The 14,482-nt window shown below is 51.1% G+C and overlaps 1 protein-coding gene across 12 annotated transcripts in view; it reads left to right on the top strand.

Annotated features, from left to right (window-relative positions):
- The window catches only part of LOC128271346 (glutamate-gated chloride channel), a 37,167-nt gene extending 26,346 nt beyond the window's left edge, over positions 1 to 10,821 (top strand). For 3 of the 12 annotated variants that reach the window (XM_053008824.1, XM_053008825.1, XM_053008826.1), the window contains exons 4-10: positions 992 to 1,061; positions 4,994 to 5,230; positions 5,449 to 5,583; positions 5,688 to 6,005; positions 6,874 to 6,980; positions 7,151 to 7,275; positions 10,701 to 10,821. In XM_053008824.1, the coding sequence (XP_052864784.1) occupies positions 992 to 1,061; positions 4,994 to 5,230; positions 5,449 to 5,583; positions 5,688 to 6,005; positions 6,874 to 6,980; positions 7,151 to 7,275; positions 10,701 to 10,821 (1,113 nt within the window). Of the gene's footprint in view, positions 1 to 991; positions 1,062 to 4,993; positions 5,231 to 5,448; positions 5,584 to 5,687; positions 6,009 to 6,849; positions 6,994 to 7,115; positions 7,276 to 7,956; positions 7,990 to 10,700 lie in introns of all 12 variants that reach the window. The other 9 variants (XM_053008827.1, XM_053008829.1, XM_053008828.1 and 6 more) reach the window with 6 other exon arrangements.
- The last annotated feature ends 3,661 nt before the right edge of the window (positions 10,822 to 14,482 follow it).

Below are 14,482 nucleotides of genomic sequence, written 5' to 3'. Positions count from 1 at the left end.
GGTGTGGGACGCAGCCAACCGCAGTGATTGTTTCATAAGTCGGCACTGCCGACGGAACCGACCTAGGAATCGGCACCGCTCGCCGAGTTTTCCAACGGCAACGGCCAACGAGTTTCCTGCAGCAACCACCCCAATTATGATAACGACTTCATTCTTCGAATTGTTTGGATTCCCGGCACCGGCCCGGCCCGGCCCGAGGGACGAACGTTGGAACGTTGGCTCGCTACGTCATGTGCTTCTCGACTATGTTCTGTTTTTTCTTACCCTATTTACTTTCAATTCCACCATAACTTGTCCGTTCTTTTTTATGGTTTCCCATATTCATACACACACACACACACAGACACAGAATCACGGTGAGGGCAGTCATGTCGATGTTGAGCAACACTTTGGAGCTTCCCAAACCCCGCCGACTGTGTGGGTTACATGCGTGCACCAACGACGTTCATCTCGTTGCTGTCTGGATGCCCTGTCTCTTTCTTTTCTATTTTTCCCTCTCCCACATACACACACACACACACCCACACGTCCCTCTGTATCGGTCCTTTCGGTGCGATTGCGAAGCTTCACCGGCCGCTTTCGCAGAAGTAAAGAACTGTTGGTCGCCGCCGTCGCAATTATGGCCGGTGAATAGGGGGAGCCGCAAGCGTGGCCCACAGTGCCACGTGTGCCACGTGGCGAATGAAACCCACAGCCCAGCATTTTAAGCATCACCCCGACACCCCCCGTTGCGCACTGTCGCTATCGATCAGCGAAGTGGGCGCTCGAGTTCCCGACTCCATAAAAGGGGACCCAGAAACACCTGTTGCTGTCGTCTGGCCAGAGCGAAGGACACGTCATCGTTGTCAACGCGCACCTCAACCTACCATCCTAAACGATCGGCTGTCACTTCGGACTCGGCGCGTCAACCATGGCCACGCTGCGCAAAACACTACAAACAACAAACACACACACACACATTCACACACACCTTCCAATGACGAACCCGTAGGAGTACAGTGTGCAGCTCACGTTCCGTGAACAGTGGCTGGACGAACGATTAAAGTTCGATGACATCGGAGGTAAGTAGCGCCTTTCGGCCTTGTTTTGGTCGGCCCCCTGACCAAAAGTAGCAGAAATGACCAAATGACCCCACGATAACGTCACGATAACGAAACCTATGAGCCCGTTTAATTTTGAGCAGGTTGTACCGCCACCGACTCAGTAGGCGCGCAATCGAGTCAACTTTCGATTTCGCTCACCACAAGCAAGCTAAGAATTTTCACCGGGTGCTCCCAATCGACGCGGTTTTCGCTGGGCCGGGGGCGCAATTTCGTTATGGGTTTCGATCACAGCACCAGCGATTAGCTTCCTTCCTGCTCGCCACTTCTACACCCCGCCCCGCCGATTCCCGGGGATTAGCGGGGGCGATAAGAACGGGGGAAACGAATTTAACGAAAATATCAAACGAATTCACCACGGCGGCACCATCGCGCGTTGCTCACCATCCGGGTGTTCCAGGAGTGGGTCCGTTTTCTATCCCACCCTTCCCAGGTCGGCGCCCTTTCCTTCGATCGAATCGAACGCACATGATGTTCATAATTTGCAGCCGGTCCCCCGGCAATCGCCGTGGTGCCGGTAGTGATTGCTGAGCTCGAAACTCGATTATCCGTCGTGCCTGTCGAGGTGACGGCACCACCACCGGAGGTACCGCTTACTGTCATCGAACGACAACTGGCACGATCCCGATCCTGACAGACGGACCAACGGATCCGGGCCCGTGTGGTACACGTGGCACACACCCTTCAGGCTACTTTAAGCCAATCAAGTGAAATTTGGCTTCAAGCATTTATTTGCTTCCTCTTCTTCTGCTTCTTCCTGGAAGAAGCGGCAGCCGAAGGATGTTGACGGGGCAAAAAATATGAAACCTGCTTTCCGCCACCACCACCATCATCATCATCATCATCATCGTCAGCAGCAGCAGAAGCAACGGCAACGTCTGTGGCCGTTTCTTCGCCGAAACATCGAAGGCATAGGCTTCCACCGCTCGTGGCGGTGCCTTTCGGTGGGGGATGAACAGAATTTTGCGAAATATTGATCTCGAAATCGCCATCCATCTTGCGGCCGGCACCACCCGGGGATGCGACCGGCTCGCCCCGGCCCGACCCGACCCGACCCTAGCCGACCCGGTCTAACCGACAAACCGGCCGCCCTCGAGCGCACCAGGCTTTCCGGAGTAATTCTGTAAACGAACAACACCACGCGCGTACCAGGTGGCTTGATAAGTTGTGAAACAGCGCAGTAGCATTTGACAATCTAGAGGTTTAGTCTAACGGCATCAGATGGGGGTTGAATTACTGTATTCATCAGACAGGTTCTACAAGAAAAATCCTTTTAATAGATAGAGTTCCCCTAGGGTATTTGTTGAGTACAACTTCTTGCGTCTTCATTTGGAACGCAGTCAATAATACTGTACACCCTTGCAGGTGTTATAAAGCTTATGGTCTCTGCAGAATGACAGCTGACAATGCTGGCAAAGAGAAAGAGATGACAATGTCGGTTAAGCGGGTGACACAACGAATTGTAAGGAGCTACCTAAGAGACCTTTATACCTTCAACAATTCCAAAATTTATTGAGGGACTTGGAATAGACTCGAGTATTGCCGGGCATTGTGCAGGAAGCCTACAAAGCCATCCTATTTGAGACTCGAGACTCCTCGAGAACTCATTCCAAGTCACGTTCTTGGCTTTACTTCATAGACAAGCTTAATGTCACAGACGGTACCATCGTTATGGTCGCTTTGTTGACAGCTGTCAACAAGTGTCAAAACCTCTTCCATTCGGTGCACCAAACCCAGAATAGCTTCACCACTTAGCGACCACCGTATGCTCGACATCTCTCCAACTTCGGTCGGCTCTGCGCAGATCCTTGATTCAGCCCCGGATCCAATCCACCGACCGACTAGATAAGGTGGTCGCTACTAGGCTACTACTACTACCACTACTACTGTCATCGTTCATCCAGGGGGGCGCGTCGCGCAAAAATCCACCCCGGGGGCTTCGGGGAAACGGCGGCCACGAGGAATTGGAAAACGCAATAATGTTGATAAAATGAGTTCCCCGGAAGCTCCGGCTTTCCCGTGCCGGTCGTAGGCCGTGCCGCAGATGCCGATGTGAAACAGTAAACACATGTTCGAACCCGCACCGTTTCCGGCCCCCGGAAGCGATGGACGATTTTTCTTCCCTCCCTTCGCCGGCCCGACCCCTAGACCCACGAGCCACGGGGAAGCCTTACCTTGCCCCGTACGAGACGACATGATTCGCAGAAATCAATTTTATGTCGAGAAGGCCCCCGGAGGAGGACCTTCTCGACCGACACCGGATCGAACCGCGCACACGCGGGAAGATGAAAAATTGTACACACAATCGCGGTCGGGAGGGTCTGCGACGGAACGACGGGGTCCGGGAAGAGTCCGGGAAGATTTCCAATAAAAAAAGGGACCATTAGACTACGCGGTGCCCGCTCCGCTGCGTTGGAGTTTACTTAGCCATTTCCGTCGCGTTCACTGGTTCTAAATTGAAAATTTGCCCACCTCGCCTCGCGGGGGCACCCTTCCACCGTCCTCCCAGCACGGCGTTCCTCCCTTCGCCGGGGTCCACCCTCCTTAAACAATCAAAACAACAAAATAAAAGAAAGGCGCGCGAAAGAAACCGGCGACAACGGTTGTGGACAACAGCAACGGAGCCGCGGACGGTGGCGGCGACGGCAACGGTACGCGGACGGAGGATGGGCTGGTCGACGGGGGCCATGAAACACGGATCTATCATCGACTCGAGTCTATCGGTCTTCTGCCTCGTTCGGTCTTCGGTCAGTGTATGTCTAACAAGGGGCTGTAAAGTTTACACATCAATCATCATTTACCTACTGCTACTACCAATACTACCACCACCACCACCACCACCACTACCGACCCAACAACACCATCGGGTCTCCAATGCCCACCACCAGCACCACCCCCCTCACCCAAAGAAACCTAACACCTGTGAAGCGAGAAGCTGTGATCTGAGTCGAGTCCAGACAGTACAGAGTTGGTCCCGTCGTGGTTCAACTGAAGTCATAAAACCCGGAGCATCAGGCCTGACAGGCCGTTTTACGGTCTGGCGGGGCGAGAAAAGATTAACCCCCCACCGCACACACACACACGCATACACACACACACATACAAACAAGGAGGTAACGACGGGGACCTTAGGGACCCGCACCAGATATGTTGGAGGATCCGTCCAGGTCCAGATGCTAAGCGCTCCCTTCGGTGCGTGATAAAAGTGGATCAAAATTGATACTTTGTCAGCTTAACGACCGTCCGTGACGCCGCACGTCCACACACACCCAGCACCCGTGCTGTCCTAAACAAACAGCAGGCCCCAATAGGAATGGACCGACATGGACTCCACTGGCGTTTGGAGACGCGCTTTTGGAGTGGAGCCCAATGAGTTTTGTGACCCGCTTTGTGATCCTTCTGTGTCTTTGTCCCGGGTGTTCCAAGAATGGGTCCCCAGACGCCCATCTTGGGAGGGAAGGGGCATCGTGGAGTAGATTACTTGTCTAGTCTACGTACACTTTGTTTGTGCCCGGATCCGGAACATTAAACAGACCGCGACCTCGCGCGATGGATTCGATCCAAGGGCTCTGGAGATCATTAGCCATTCCACGACTAGGATCCAGGCTGTCAATGTCAAAACTTCTTCTTAAGAAAGGGGCACCCAAACATATTTGGGGCTTCCCCTTGCCTGGGCCTCAGCCTCGAACGTCCCGACCGACTGACACGTCCCTCCGTAGGACGCTCGCACGCTCTCTCCGTCACCTTCACATTCAAGACCCCATCACTCTACACTCTCTCTCTCTTTCTCTCTTTCTCTCCCATTCTCTCTGTCACTCTCTGTCTCTGTTGCGCGCGCGCGTCCTCGCGCACGCTCACGCCACCACCACCACCACCCTTCACGCACTGCGCAGGCCGCTTAAAGTACCTTACACTGACCGAAGCAAACCGTGTGTGGATGCCTGACTTGTTCTTCTCGAACGAGAAGGAAGGTCACTTCCATAACATCATTATGCCGAACGTCTACATCCGTATCTTCCCGTACGGATCGGTACTATATAGCATACGTATTTCACTCACGTTGGCCTGCCCGATGAATCTCAAGCTGTACCCACTGGATCGTCAGGTGTGCTCGCTGCGTATGGCAAGCTGTAAGTACCGCTCTCTCTCTGCCTCTCTCCTACGTGATCCTCTATCTCTCTCTCTCTGTCCGTTTGTGTCCCCTTGTCCCGCCCCGGCGTTCCCTCTCGCTGTCTACTTGTCAATGGCCCCGTTGGCCACGGGATTCTAATTCCTGCACTCTATCTCTGCACCTTGGCCATTGGCTCCGGACCAATCTCTTCGTCCGCCCGCCCGCTCGCCCGTGTAGATGGTTGGACGACGGCCGATCTGGTGTTCCTGTGGAAGGAGGGCGACCCGGTGCAGGTGGTGAAGAACCTGCACCTGCCCCGCTTCACGCTGGAGAAGTTCCTGACCGATTACTGCAACAGCAAAACCAACACCGGTAAGCCACCCATCAACCGGCCGTCAAGATGGCGGCCGGTATCCCTCAAGGGCCTCAGGCGTGTAACGCTCTCGACCGTCCTCCGACGCCTTCTTCGACCACAGGCGAGTACAGCTGTCTGAAGGTGGACCTGCTGTTCAAGCGCGAGTTCTCGTACTACCTGATCCAGATCTACATCCCCTGCTGCATGCTGGTCATCGTGTCCTGGGTGTCGTTCTGGCTCGACCAGGGCGCGGTCCCGGCCCGGGTCTCGCTCGGCGTCACCACGCTGCTCACGATGGCCACGCAAACGTCCGGCATCAACGCGTCCCTGCCGCCCGTCTCCTACACCAAGGCCATCGACGTCTGGACCGGCGTCTGCCTGACGTTCGTGTTCGGCGCCCTGCTCGAGTTCGCCCTCGTCAACTACGCGTCCCGTTCAGGTTTGCTCACTCTATTATCTGTGCTCAATCTGCCTACCGTTTCTCTTTCTCTCTTTCTCTCTCTGTGTTTCTCTCTCTCTTTCTTTCTCTCTGTATATATTTGCGTATTCTGCGAATCTGTGTATTGAGCCACCAATGTAAAGCCTTCCTTCCGTCCTTTCCGTTACGGTTCAGTCAGGCGTATCTCGATCGATTCCCTTAAATTGCATTGCGCCATGCGGCCTTAACACAATGACAGCGCGTCTGACAGCTGTCAATGAATGCTGGCGTCACAATCCCGATTTAGGCGGGAGAAGATCAAGTCGACTGATCGGATCGTTATCCATACCCAGACCCCGCCGTCCCTTTCCTCTCTGATCGGCTCTCACACTCTTTCTCGCTCACCTTCTCTCGCTCTCTCTCCCTCGCTCTCTCGCTCTCTGTGATAACCAACCGCTGATAAATAATGAATAACCATAGCTCGAACCGATTATAATGATGTCACCCGCATCTTTTCTTTCGTTTCTTTTCTCCTCTCCCTCCGCTGCTCTCACTCACGTCACTCACACACGCTCGCTCTTTGCGTTCTGTTTCATTTTTTCCACGCGCATTCACACACGCCACGCCACGTGTCACCATGCGGTGCGTTCATTTTCGCCATTTTCCGTTGCACCTTTCCGGCTACTTGTTTTGACCCACCACTAACACCACCACCATCACTCACTCCCTCACATGCTTCCTTCCTTTCCATCCCGGAACTCCTGGATCATAACCCCCCCACCCCACACACACCACCGTCATCTTTTCTTCCCACACATTTTGGAACACATAAATTCTTTTGCGCTTCTATATCAACCCATTCATGCTCACCAAGCGGATAGGGCTGCAGACATGCACCGGGAGAACATGAAGAAGAAGCGGCGCGAAATGGAGCAGGCCAGCCTGGACGCGGCCTCCGACCTGCTGGACACCGACAGTAACGCCACCTTCGCGATGGTTCGTATCGTTCGTTCGGTTCGGTTCGCTTCAGTTCAGGATTCCTGGATGGCCCCTAAGGAGCCCCCTCCGTGTAGTGGTTGATGGCTCGCCTTGACTAGTAGTCCCCGGACCCTAGCTCCTAGCCAGCTCCAGTTCGATCTAACTCGTTGTCCCGCTTGCTCTTACAGAAACCGCTGGTGCGCCATCCGGGCGACCCGTTGGCGCTGGAGAAGCTGCGCCAGTGCGAGGTGCACATGCAGGCCCCGAAGCGGCCCAACTGTTGCCGCAGCTGGCTGTCCAAGTTCCCGACTAGGTAAGCCAAGGCGCGCTCCTACCCCTCTCGCAGCCGACAGTGGCCAGCGGAGTCTGTGTCAGGTCAGGAGCAACGAGCGCACCGCTTGGTGGTGATGGTCCGACGGTTCCGCTTTTCCGCCTTTCGCCGGTCCGGGTCTTTCGTTTCCGCTGTGCCATTTCCGTTTGCGTTCCGTCCCCAGTCCGTTGTTGTGTTGTTGTTGTTGTGTTGTTGTTGTTGTTGTTGTTGTACTGTCGCACAAAATCACACACACACCGCACAGAAAACACCAGATGGGCAGAGACAGACAACGCAAACACGCAAAGACACACAACACAAGGGTCCGCTTACCGGCAATACTCTTAAACAATTCACACCAACAGACACTGGAGCTGCCTCTGCTACACTACTCTACTACCACTACTACTACTACTACTACTGGCCGCCGTTTTGTCCACCGCCTTGAGGAGCAACGCGAGCGAGGACGATGTCTCTGCGATGTCTTCTATCTATATAAATAGTATATGTATAACCGAGTCTCTCAATGTAATCGCCAATTTTATTTTTTTGTGTTTTCCTTCCCTCTACTAACGGCCACCACGGCCACGTGGCATAAACCTGCTGTCACCCTAAACTGTCACCCAAAAAAAAAAATAAACCAAAACAAAAACATTCCAAAAACCGTCAACCTGACTACTAAAGCCCCTTGAAGAAGGTGCCGTGTCTGGGACGAGGGTAATTACTTTTATTCTTACCGTTATTACTACTTCTAATTCTATTGCTACTACTACTACTACTAGCGCTACTTGCTCTATCTCTATCTCTATAATCAATCATCAGTTTTCTGTCCAACTGTTATCCTGTTTTTATCATTTTCTCACCACATTCAGTCGCCCAGTTCTGTCCGGACCCCCGACCTGCCCTTTGCCGGTCACTACTGCCATCTCATGCGTTCCGTTCCGTTCCGTTTGTTCCGTTTCCATTCCGTTCGACCATTAAGCAACGGCTTGCCGCAGTTTTGAATTCCTACTTCTCGCACGTTAGTTCTAGCGTCAGTGCCGAGTTTCCGGTGCCTTTTCCTATTCGATAGGTTCACATTGAACGGTTGCTAGCTTTCCTTTCGTTCGACTTGTTTAGTTGAGCACTGCAAACCTCGCGCGATTCACGCCACACACCGTTCCATTTGCAACGCAACGCATTGTTTTGTGCTCTCTCTCGTTCATCTTCGTCCTGTTTTCCTATTCAATACTGTGTGATGATGAATCAGTGTTTGTGTATGTGTGCGTGAGTGTGTGAGTCGAGTGTTTGATAGGAGCCCTCGCAGTTAGTAAGACGCCTACTACTCGCTGTACATAACCCATCTTTAGGCACTCGACATTTCCATCCCCGCACGCGTTTGAGCCTGTTCCGAATCCTGGTTGTTTCGCGCGTGTACGTATGTGTGTGGTATGGTCCTGACCACGCCAAGGCCCATTGTCCTACCGGGCGCAAGACGAGTGAATTGTTTCTAGGTTCTAGTTGCTCAGCATCCACGCTTGACATCCGCGCGCAGTAGTAGCCTCCAGCAATAGAGGGAGAGAGAGCCGCTCTGGCGGCCCACACGGCCTCCTGGGGCCTGCCTGAGCCGTGTGCCGCGTGTTTCGCCGTCACCTCATGCAACACGAACACACACACGCACACATACCCCACATTCTCACACGCTACACGTACGTCGCGCCGCACACAGGTCGCGCTGCTCGCGCACTGTTCTGTTCGGTGCGTTTACTTACCAGGTCTAAAAGTCGAAAATGAGGCTTTTTCAAAGAAATTACACGTTGCCCTCGCTAGCTACATTTTTTCCCATCTCTCTGCTACTTCGCGGATGCCGCACCGAAAGAATTGATCTTCTTTTGGACCAAACCAAACCAACAAACCATCATCCAATTTCCGACTTCCTCGTAGGAGTCGAAGTGCTGCTCAGCCAATACGTGTCCCATCGATGAAAATGAATGATAATCGGAAGCGGTCAAACGACGGTGAATACAGCGGATGAGGAAGCAGCTCCCAGCCAAGTGCTTTGATGCTCCAGGCGCATTTTCATGGAGCCAAGTTACCGCATCGTGTCTTCTGACCCATTCTGGTCGTTTATCGACCAATGCATAGTTCAAACTGATCATGTGTTGTCAGTAGCATTCTGAACTAACGGTTTCACCAGGTTATAGGAGCTTGTGATACACCACACCTTTCTGGTCGCCCCAGATCAGGCCGTTAGTCTTTTTGCCAAATCGATCTGGATTTGCAGTCGACGTTGATGCTTTTTCCGGACTGACCCATGATTTTTGATTTTAGATTTCTTAAAATGAATCCACTTTCCATCCCCAATCACGATCTGATGGAGAATTTACTTCCTTTTCAATCTGCTGGATCCCTTCCAGGGCCTTCAAAAGAAGGGATATGGCATATTGGGACACATTTAGCTGATCCGTGAATTGCGGTTGCGTTTACGTGTCATTTTTGACCCAAAAGTTCTTGTAATTCAGCGTCCTCGAACTTTTTTGAGCCCTCCGAAGTTCTTTGTTTGTGGAAGTCGAAATCGCCATGTTTAAAAGTTTTATACCGCTTAAAGAACTGCGATTTTCCAAGAGCATGATCACCGTAAGCTTCGACAAGCACTAGACGTGATTCTGTAGCAGTTTTCTTCAGTAAGTTCCAAAAATGCAATGATGTCCGCGAAACGTTATTTTCAGGCACAAACGTCGACATTGTCTAATCCCTTCAAAGATAAGGTGCAAACTACATTTTCTTCGACATGGAATCATTAGCCTGAGGTCAAAACAAGGCAGTGTTGCCAGAAAAGCATAATGTGGAGAACCAAATTGACAGCTAGACCACCTAGATCCGATTTTCGACAATTCGACCTGGTATAGCCTCTTACAGCCTATTTTTCTTCGTTTCGAGTTCGTTTCCATCTTCTTCTTGTTCTTTTTTCTCGTTCTTCCGCTTTCCGGTTTTGTGGTTTCCGTTTTCGGTTCTTCTTTCTTCACCCTAGCCTTCCTTTCTTTCTGTTTGCGTTTTGGAATGGATTTTCGGTTTTGTTTTTGTCGAATGACTTTTCGTACCACATCCCGCTGCTCATCCAGTGTAGCTGGCTCATTAACGCATACTACCACTACTACTACTACTAGTACTACCTGCCTAATACTAGTGGCTCACCTGCTACCCTGCTCGTGTGCCTCCACGGTGTCACAGCGATCATTGCCGCGCGATCATTGCCCAATAGACAGAGAACCCCCCCTTTACTTAGCTCGCCCATCGGGTTCGGGGTCCATCGCGGACCCCGTAGCTCTGCCTCTGATATCATCATCTTCATAGTGCATCTTCAACAAACCTCCCCTCCTGCCATTAGTGTGCCGCCTGACCACGCCGTCTCTCACACGACCCTCCGTCCGTCCGTCTGTTCCCCGCAGGCAATGTTCGCGCTCGAAGCGGATCGACGTCATCTCGCGGATAACGTTCCCGCTCGTGTTCGCGCTCTTCAACCTGGTGTACTGGAGCACCTACCTGTTCCGCGAGGAGGAGGAAGACTAGGCGGTGTCCGCGGTGCCGAGCGCGCGCGGCCACTGCAACCACCACCACCACCACCACCAGCACTTATTATGGTTACTGAGCATACTTATTCGTAGTAGTAGTAGTACCGTTAGCAACAGGGGCACAGGAAGTAGCAGACGTCAACGACGACGACGTGCCCCTGGCGCGCACTTTCTCACGCTCCCCCTCCCCGAAACGCGCGGGGGGAGCTTCCGGCTGCAAACCCCGTGATGGTCCGGCCTCCCGCCCGGCTGGCGTTCCTCCACCCACCCCGCACAACGGAAGGAAGCGGCGATCAGCGGCGGCGGCGGCAGGCGGATATATGCTGGCGATGGACTCGTAAGGCTAAAAAACTAGTTTAAATAGAGCACGCAACCTTTTTGCAGTTACAAAAATACAGTTACACACAGTTACACACCCACACACCGAGAGAGAGAGAGAGAGATATCAGCAACAATCAGCAGCAACAGTAGTAGAGCCCGACAGCTATCGTTATCCCCGCATGGCAAGCAACAGGCACCCTGCCACCACAAGCTACAAGTCGTGGCGTCTCCCCGTGACTCCAACGGCCTAGTGTAGTAGCCACCTTCCCCACAAAGCACCTTCTCAATGGTAGCGCACATCGATTCCGGTCGGTTGCAATATTCGACGACAAAACCAATCGATACCGATCAAAAAATACAAATCAGACGTACACACACAGCTAGATGTTAAAGTAGTGCCTGTAAAGCGCACGAAATGATTGGCCAGCCCCGAGGTTGCTTTTCTTTAACTCACACGGTGCGACATCAAGGGTCCCGGATAACGAAGCATAACGCGAATTTCGCGGGTTCAGGTCAACCCAACCTAAAGCTGTAATAATAGATAACTATTACCGCCGGTTGACGTTTGCCAATTTTACCTGGCAACTTGTGGACACCACATCGTCAACCATTTTTGTTATCAACATCCATCGTCAATTCTACAAATGTTTGACAAAACTGAGATGCTTGAAAGCTAAGCCACTGAGTTGGCATCTCTTCAGAATGGTCTCACAAACTACAACAAAACGGTTTGAAAAGACACCTTGAACGGTTGAGATCAATCGAAGTGCTCTAAAGTGCCCTCAAGAGTCAATTCCGGAACTATTAGTTTGAGAAAGGATGTGCATCACCTTTGGGTGTTGTGTAAAAATTTACAGAAAAATGTTGTCAACACGTTCAGAATAAGTTTGCTTCGGTCCGTGGTCCCTTGCTTGTCGCACCGTATTTGGCTTCACAGTTGAAACTCTCTCACCGTTTAGCTAAGTAGCGTAAGCCCTTTTTTGTTGTAGGACAGTTTCGGACAGTTTCAAAACTCAGGTTAGGCTCACGATCAAGCAAGCATTTACGCATCCACATCCACTGCTGTGTTGGTACGACGCATCCTGCTCACGTTGGCTGCTGGTGGCTTGTACCGCGTAGCCTGCGATAATTCTAAACGCTTACGGTTGTGACTCGTGCGCCAACGTTTAGTTTCGGGAGATGGCGTTCGAACCGCTCAAAATCCACGCGCCCCCCAAAACCGAGAGACGCAACCCGTTTTGTGAAGCGTACACAAGTTTTATATTGTAAAAAACAAATCAAACCCCTAAAAGTCAACCGTGCGCCACCAATTGTTTCTTTTTCTCGAACAACTTGACTTGATGCGCACACACGCGAGGCACGGCCGTCAAACGGCCGCCGCCACCCGGTCTCAATCACATCTAAAGTAACCACGTACAACATACAACATACAAACACACACACACAACGTAGATCGAGGATTTATTAATACTAAATACTAGACTAGGGTGGGCCCGCAACGGGCGACACCGCAAGGGTTCCGGTGGGTGAAAAATGTCTAAATGAAAATTCGCTAAAAATACAGGGTTAAAGCTATGTTGACAACCAACAAAGAATCATACTTGCAACACAGCCACACACAAACACACACAAACACGGACACAAGGACAAGAGATAGTAGATGAATTCGGTGAGAAATGTGTAAAATATGGAATGAATTTAAGCAACAGTAATTCAAATGAAACGCATTCTGTAAGCATTCACGTTAAGAGTACGGCGAGTACACGATAGGCGAGCGAAACGAGGGAGCGTTATTTTAGGTGTTATTCATGGTAGTAACAGTGTTGGGGCGTGTCTGCGCGAGTGCGTGTGCATGTGCGAAATGTGAGACTGTGGGCCCAGGTGGGCGCAGGATGCGTTGCGGCTGAATGCGGAACGAATGAAGGATACGTAGTCTCACTCTAGCTAGTAGGACGATATTAAACTAAACGTTACCGCAGCGGGCGTTAGGATGTTTTTTCCTCGTAGTGTTTTGACAAAACATACAACCAAACCAGTAAGCAAAAAAGAATTATAAGAAATGTGACAAGAAAACATTAAAAAGAAACCCCCAACAAAAAAAACAAAGCAAAACGGCGGGCGAACAGCCAAAATGCGGCAAAAAGTGTAGCAAAAACCCAATCGTTGGCGGCCATGGGTTCAATGTGGCTCTCTAGGTTAAGGCTGGTGGTTACACGTTTTTTATATGACATTTTAAACGTATTTTCTAGTTCAACTCTAGTGGGAAAAGACTAACGAGCGAAACGGAAAAAACCCGGCACGACGCCCAGGGTGTATTTAGAGGGTGCCATTTCGGAAGAGCCATTCGGATACCAAAAACGGTTCAATCACCGCCGCTAGTTATCGTGCAAACGCGGTGCTCGTGCTTCACCCTCGGTTCCAATATTATAAGTATGTAGGGGCCCTTTCTATCTCCGGCACACGACCGTCGCCTGCGAACCGTCGATTCGAAAACGGAGCGAAACATTTCTTCTCGCGCGCTTGAAATATTTCACGCTGTTCGTACCTTTCGTTCGTACCGATTCGCCGTACCGGTTCGGTTTCAAACCAATAGATTCTCGTTAGGGTTTGTTCACTTCATCATCTGCATCTGAGCGTAAGGGAATCGAAACCGATTGCATCCGGCAGTGGGACTAGTGGACACCAGAGTTGAACAAATACGCGCCCCATTAAACGTACGATCTGTGTTCCCACATATTAAAGTTAGAAAGAGCTCGATTGAGTCTCAAAAGAAACTGCTCGCGATGGAGCGATGATCGAACGGCGAAAGAAGCAGCCCGTTCTGAGGATCTCTCGCGATTGGGGCGGGTTTAGACGAGGCGCACTGGACTCTTTCGCGACCCGATGGAGCAGTTTAAAACATGTAACCATGGTGCTGTGCATTAAGAGATTTTAATCGAAGAAAAACGCGCTAAAAGTGAAGATACGTTCAGAATTTCTTCAAGAAAAAAACCCAAAAAAAGCAGAAAACAAACATTAGATACTGTCTTTCGAAACAAGAAAATGAAACACAAACACACACAGACAACAAACACAGTTTGCATCGGATGGCAAATAAAAAAACAAAAAGAAAGATGAAGATGCAAAACCCCGATGGCTAGAGCCCGAAATTGGATCGCAAAATGGAAAACCCAATCAGCAAGCTGATGCCGCCAAAGACAGGAGCGAAAATGTTACTGAATGTAAGAAAACAGAATATCAAACAGATAGAAAAATGGAAAAGAGGCGAGAGAGAGAGCGAAAGAGGTAGAAAGTAAAATAGTGTGACAGAAAGAGAGTAGGAAAAATAGAACTATATT

Source organism: Anopheles cruzii, chromosome 3 (genome assembly GCF_943734635.1).
Source record: "Anopheles cruzii chromosome 3, idAnoCruzAS_RS32_06, whole genome shotgun sequence".
Taxonomy (NCBI): Eukaryota; Metazoa; Arthropoda; class Insecta; order Diptera; family Culicidae; genus Anopheles; species Anopheles cruzii.
The sequence above is the reverse complement of the archived record's forward strand: the minus strand, read 5'-3'. Positions and strand labels throughout refer to the sequence as shown.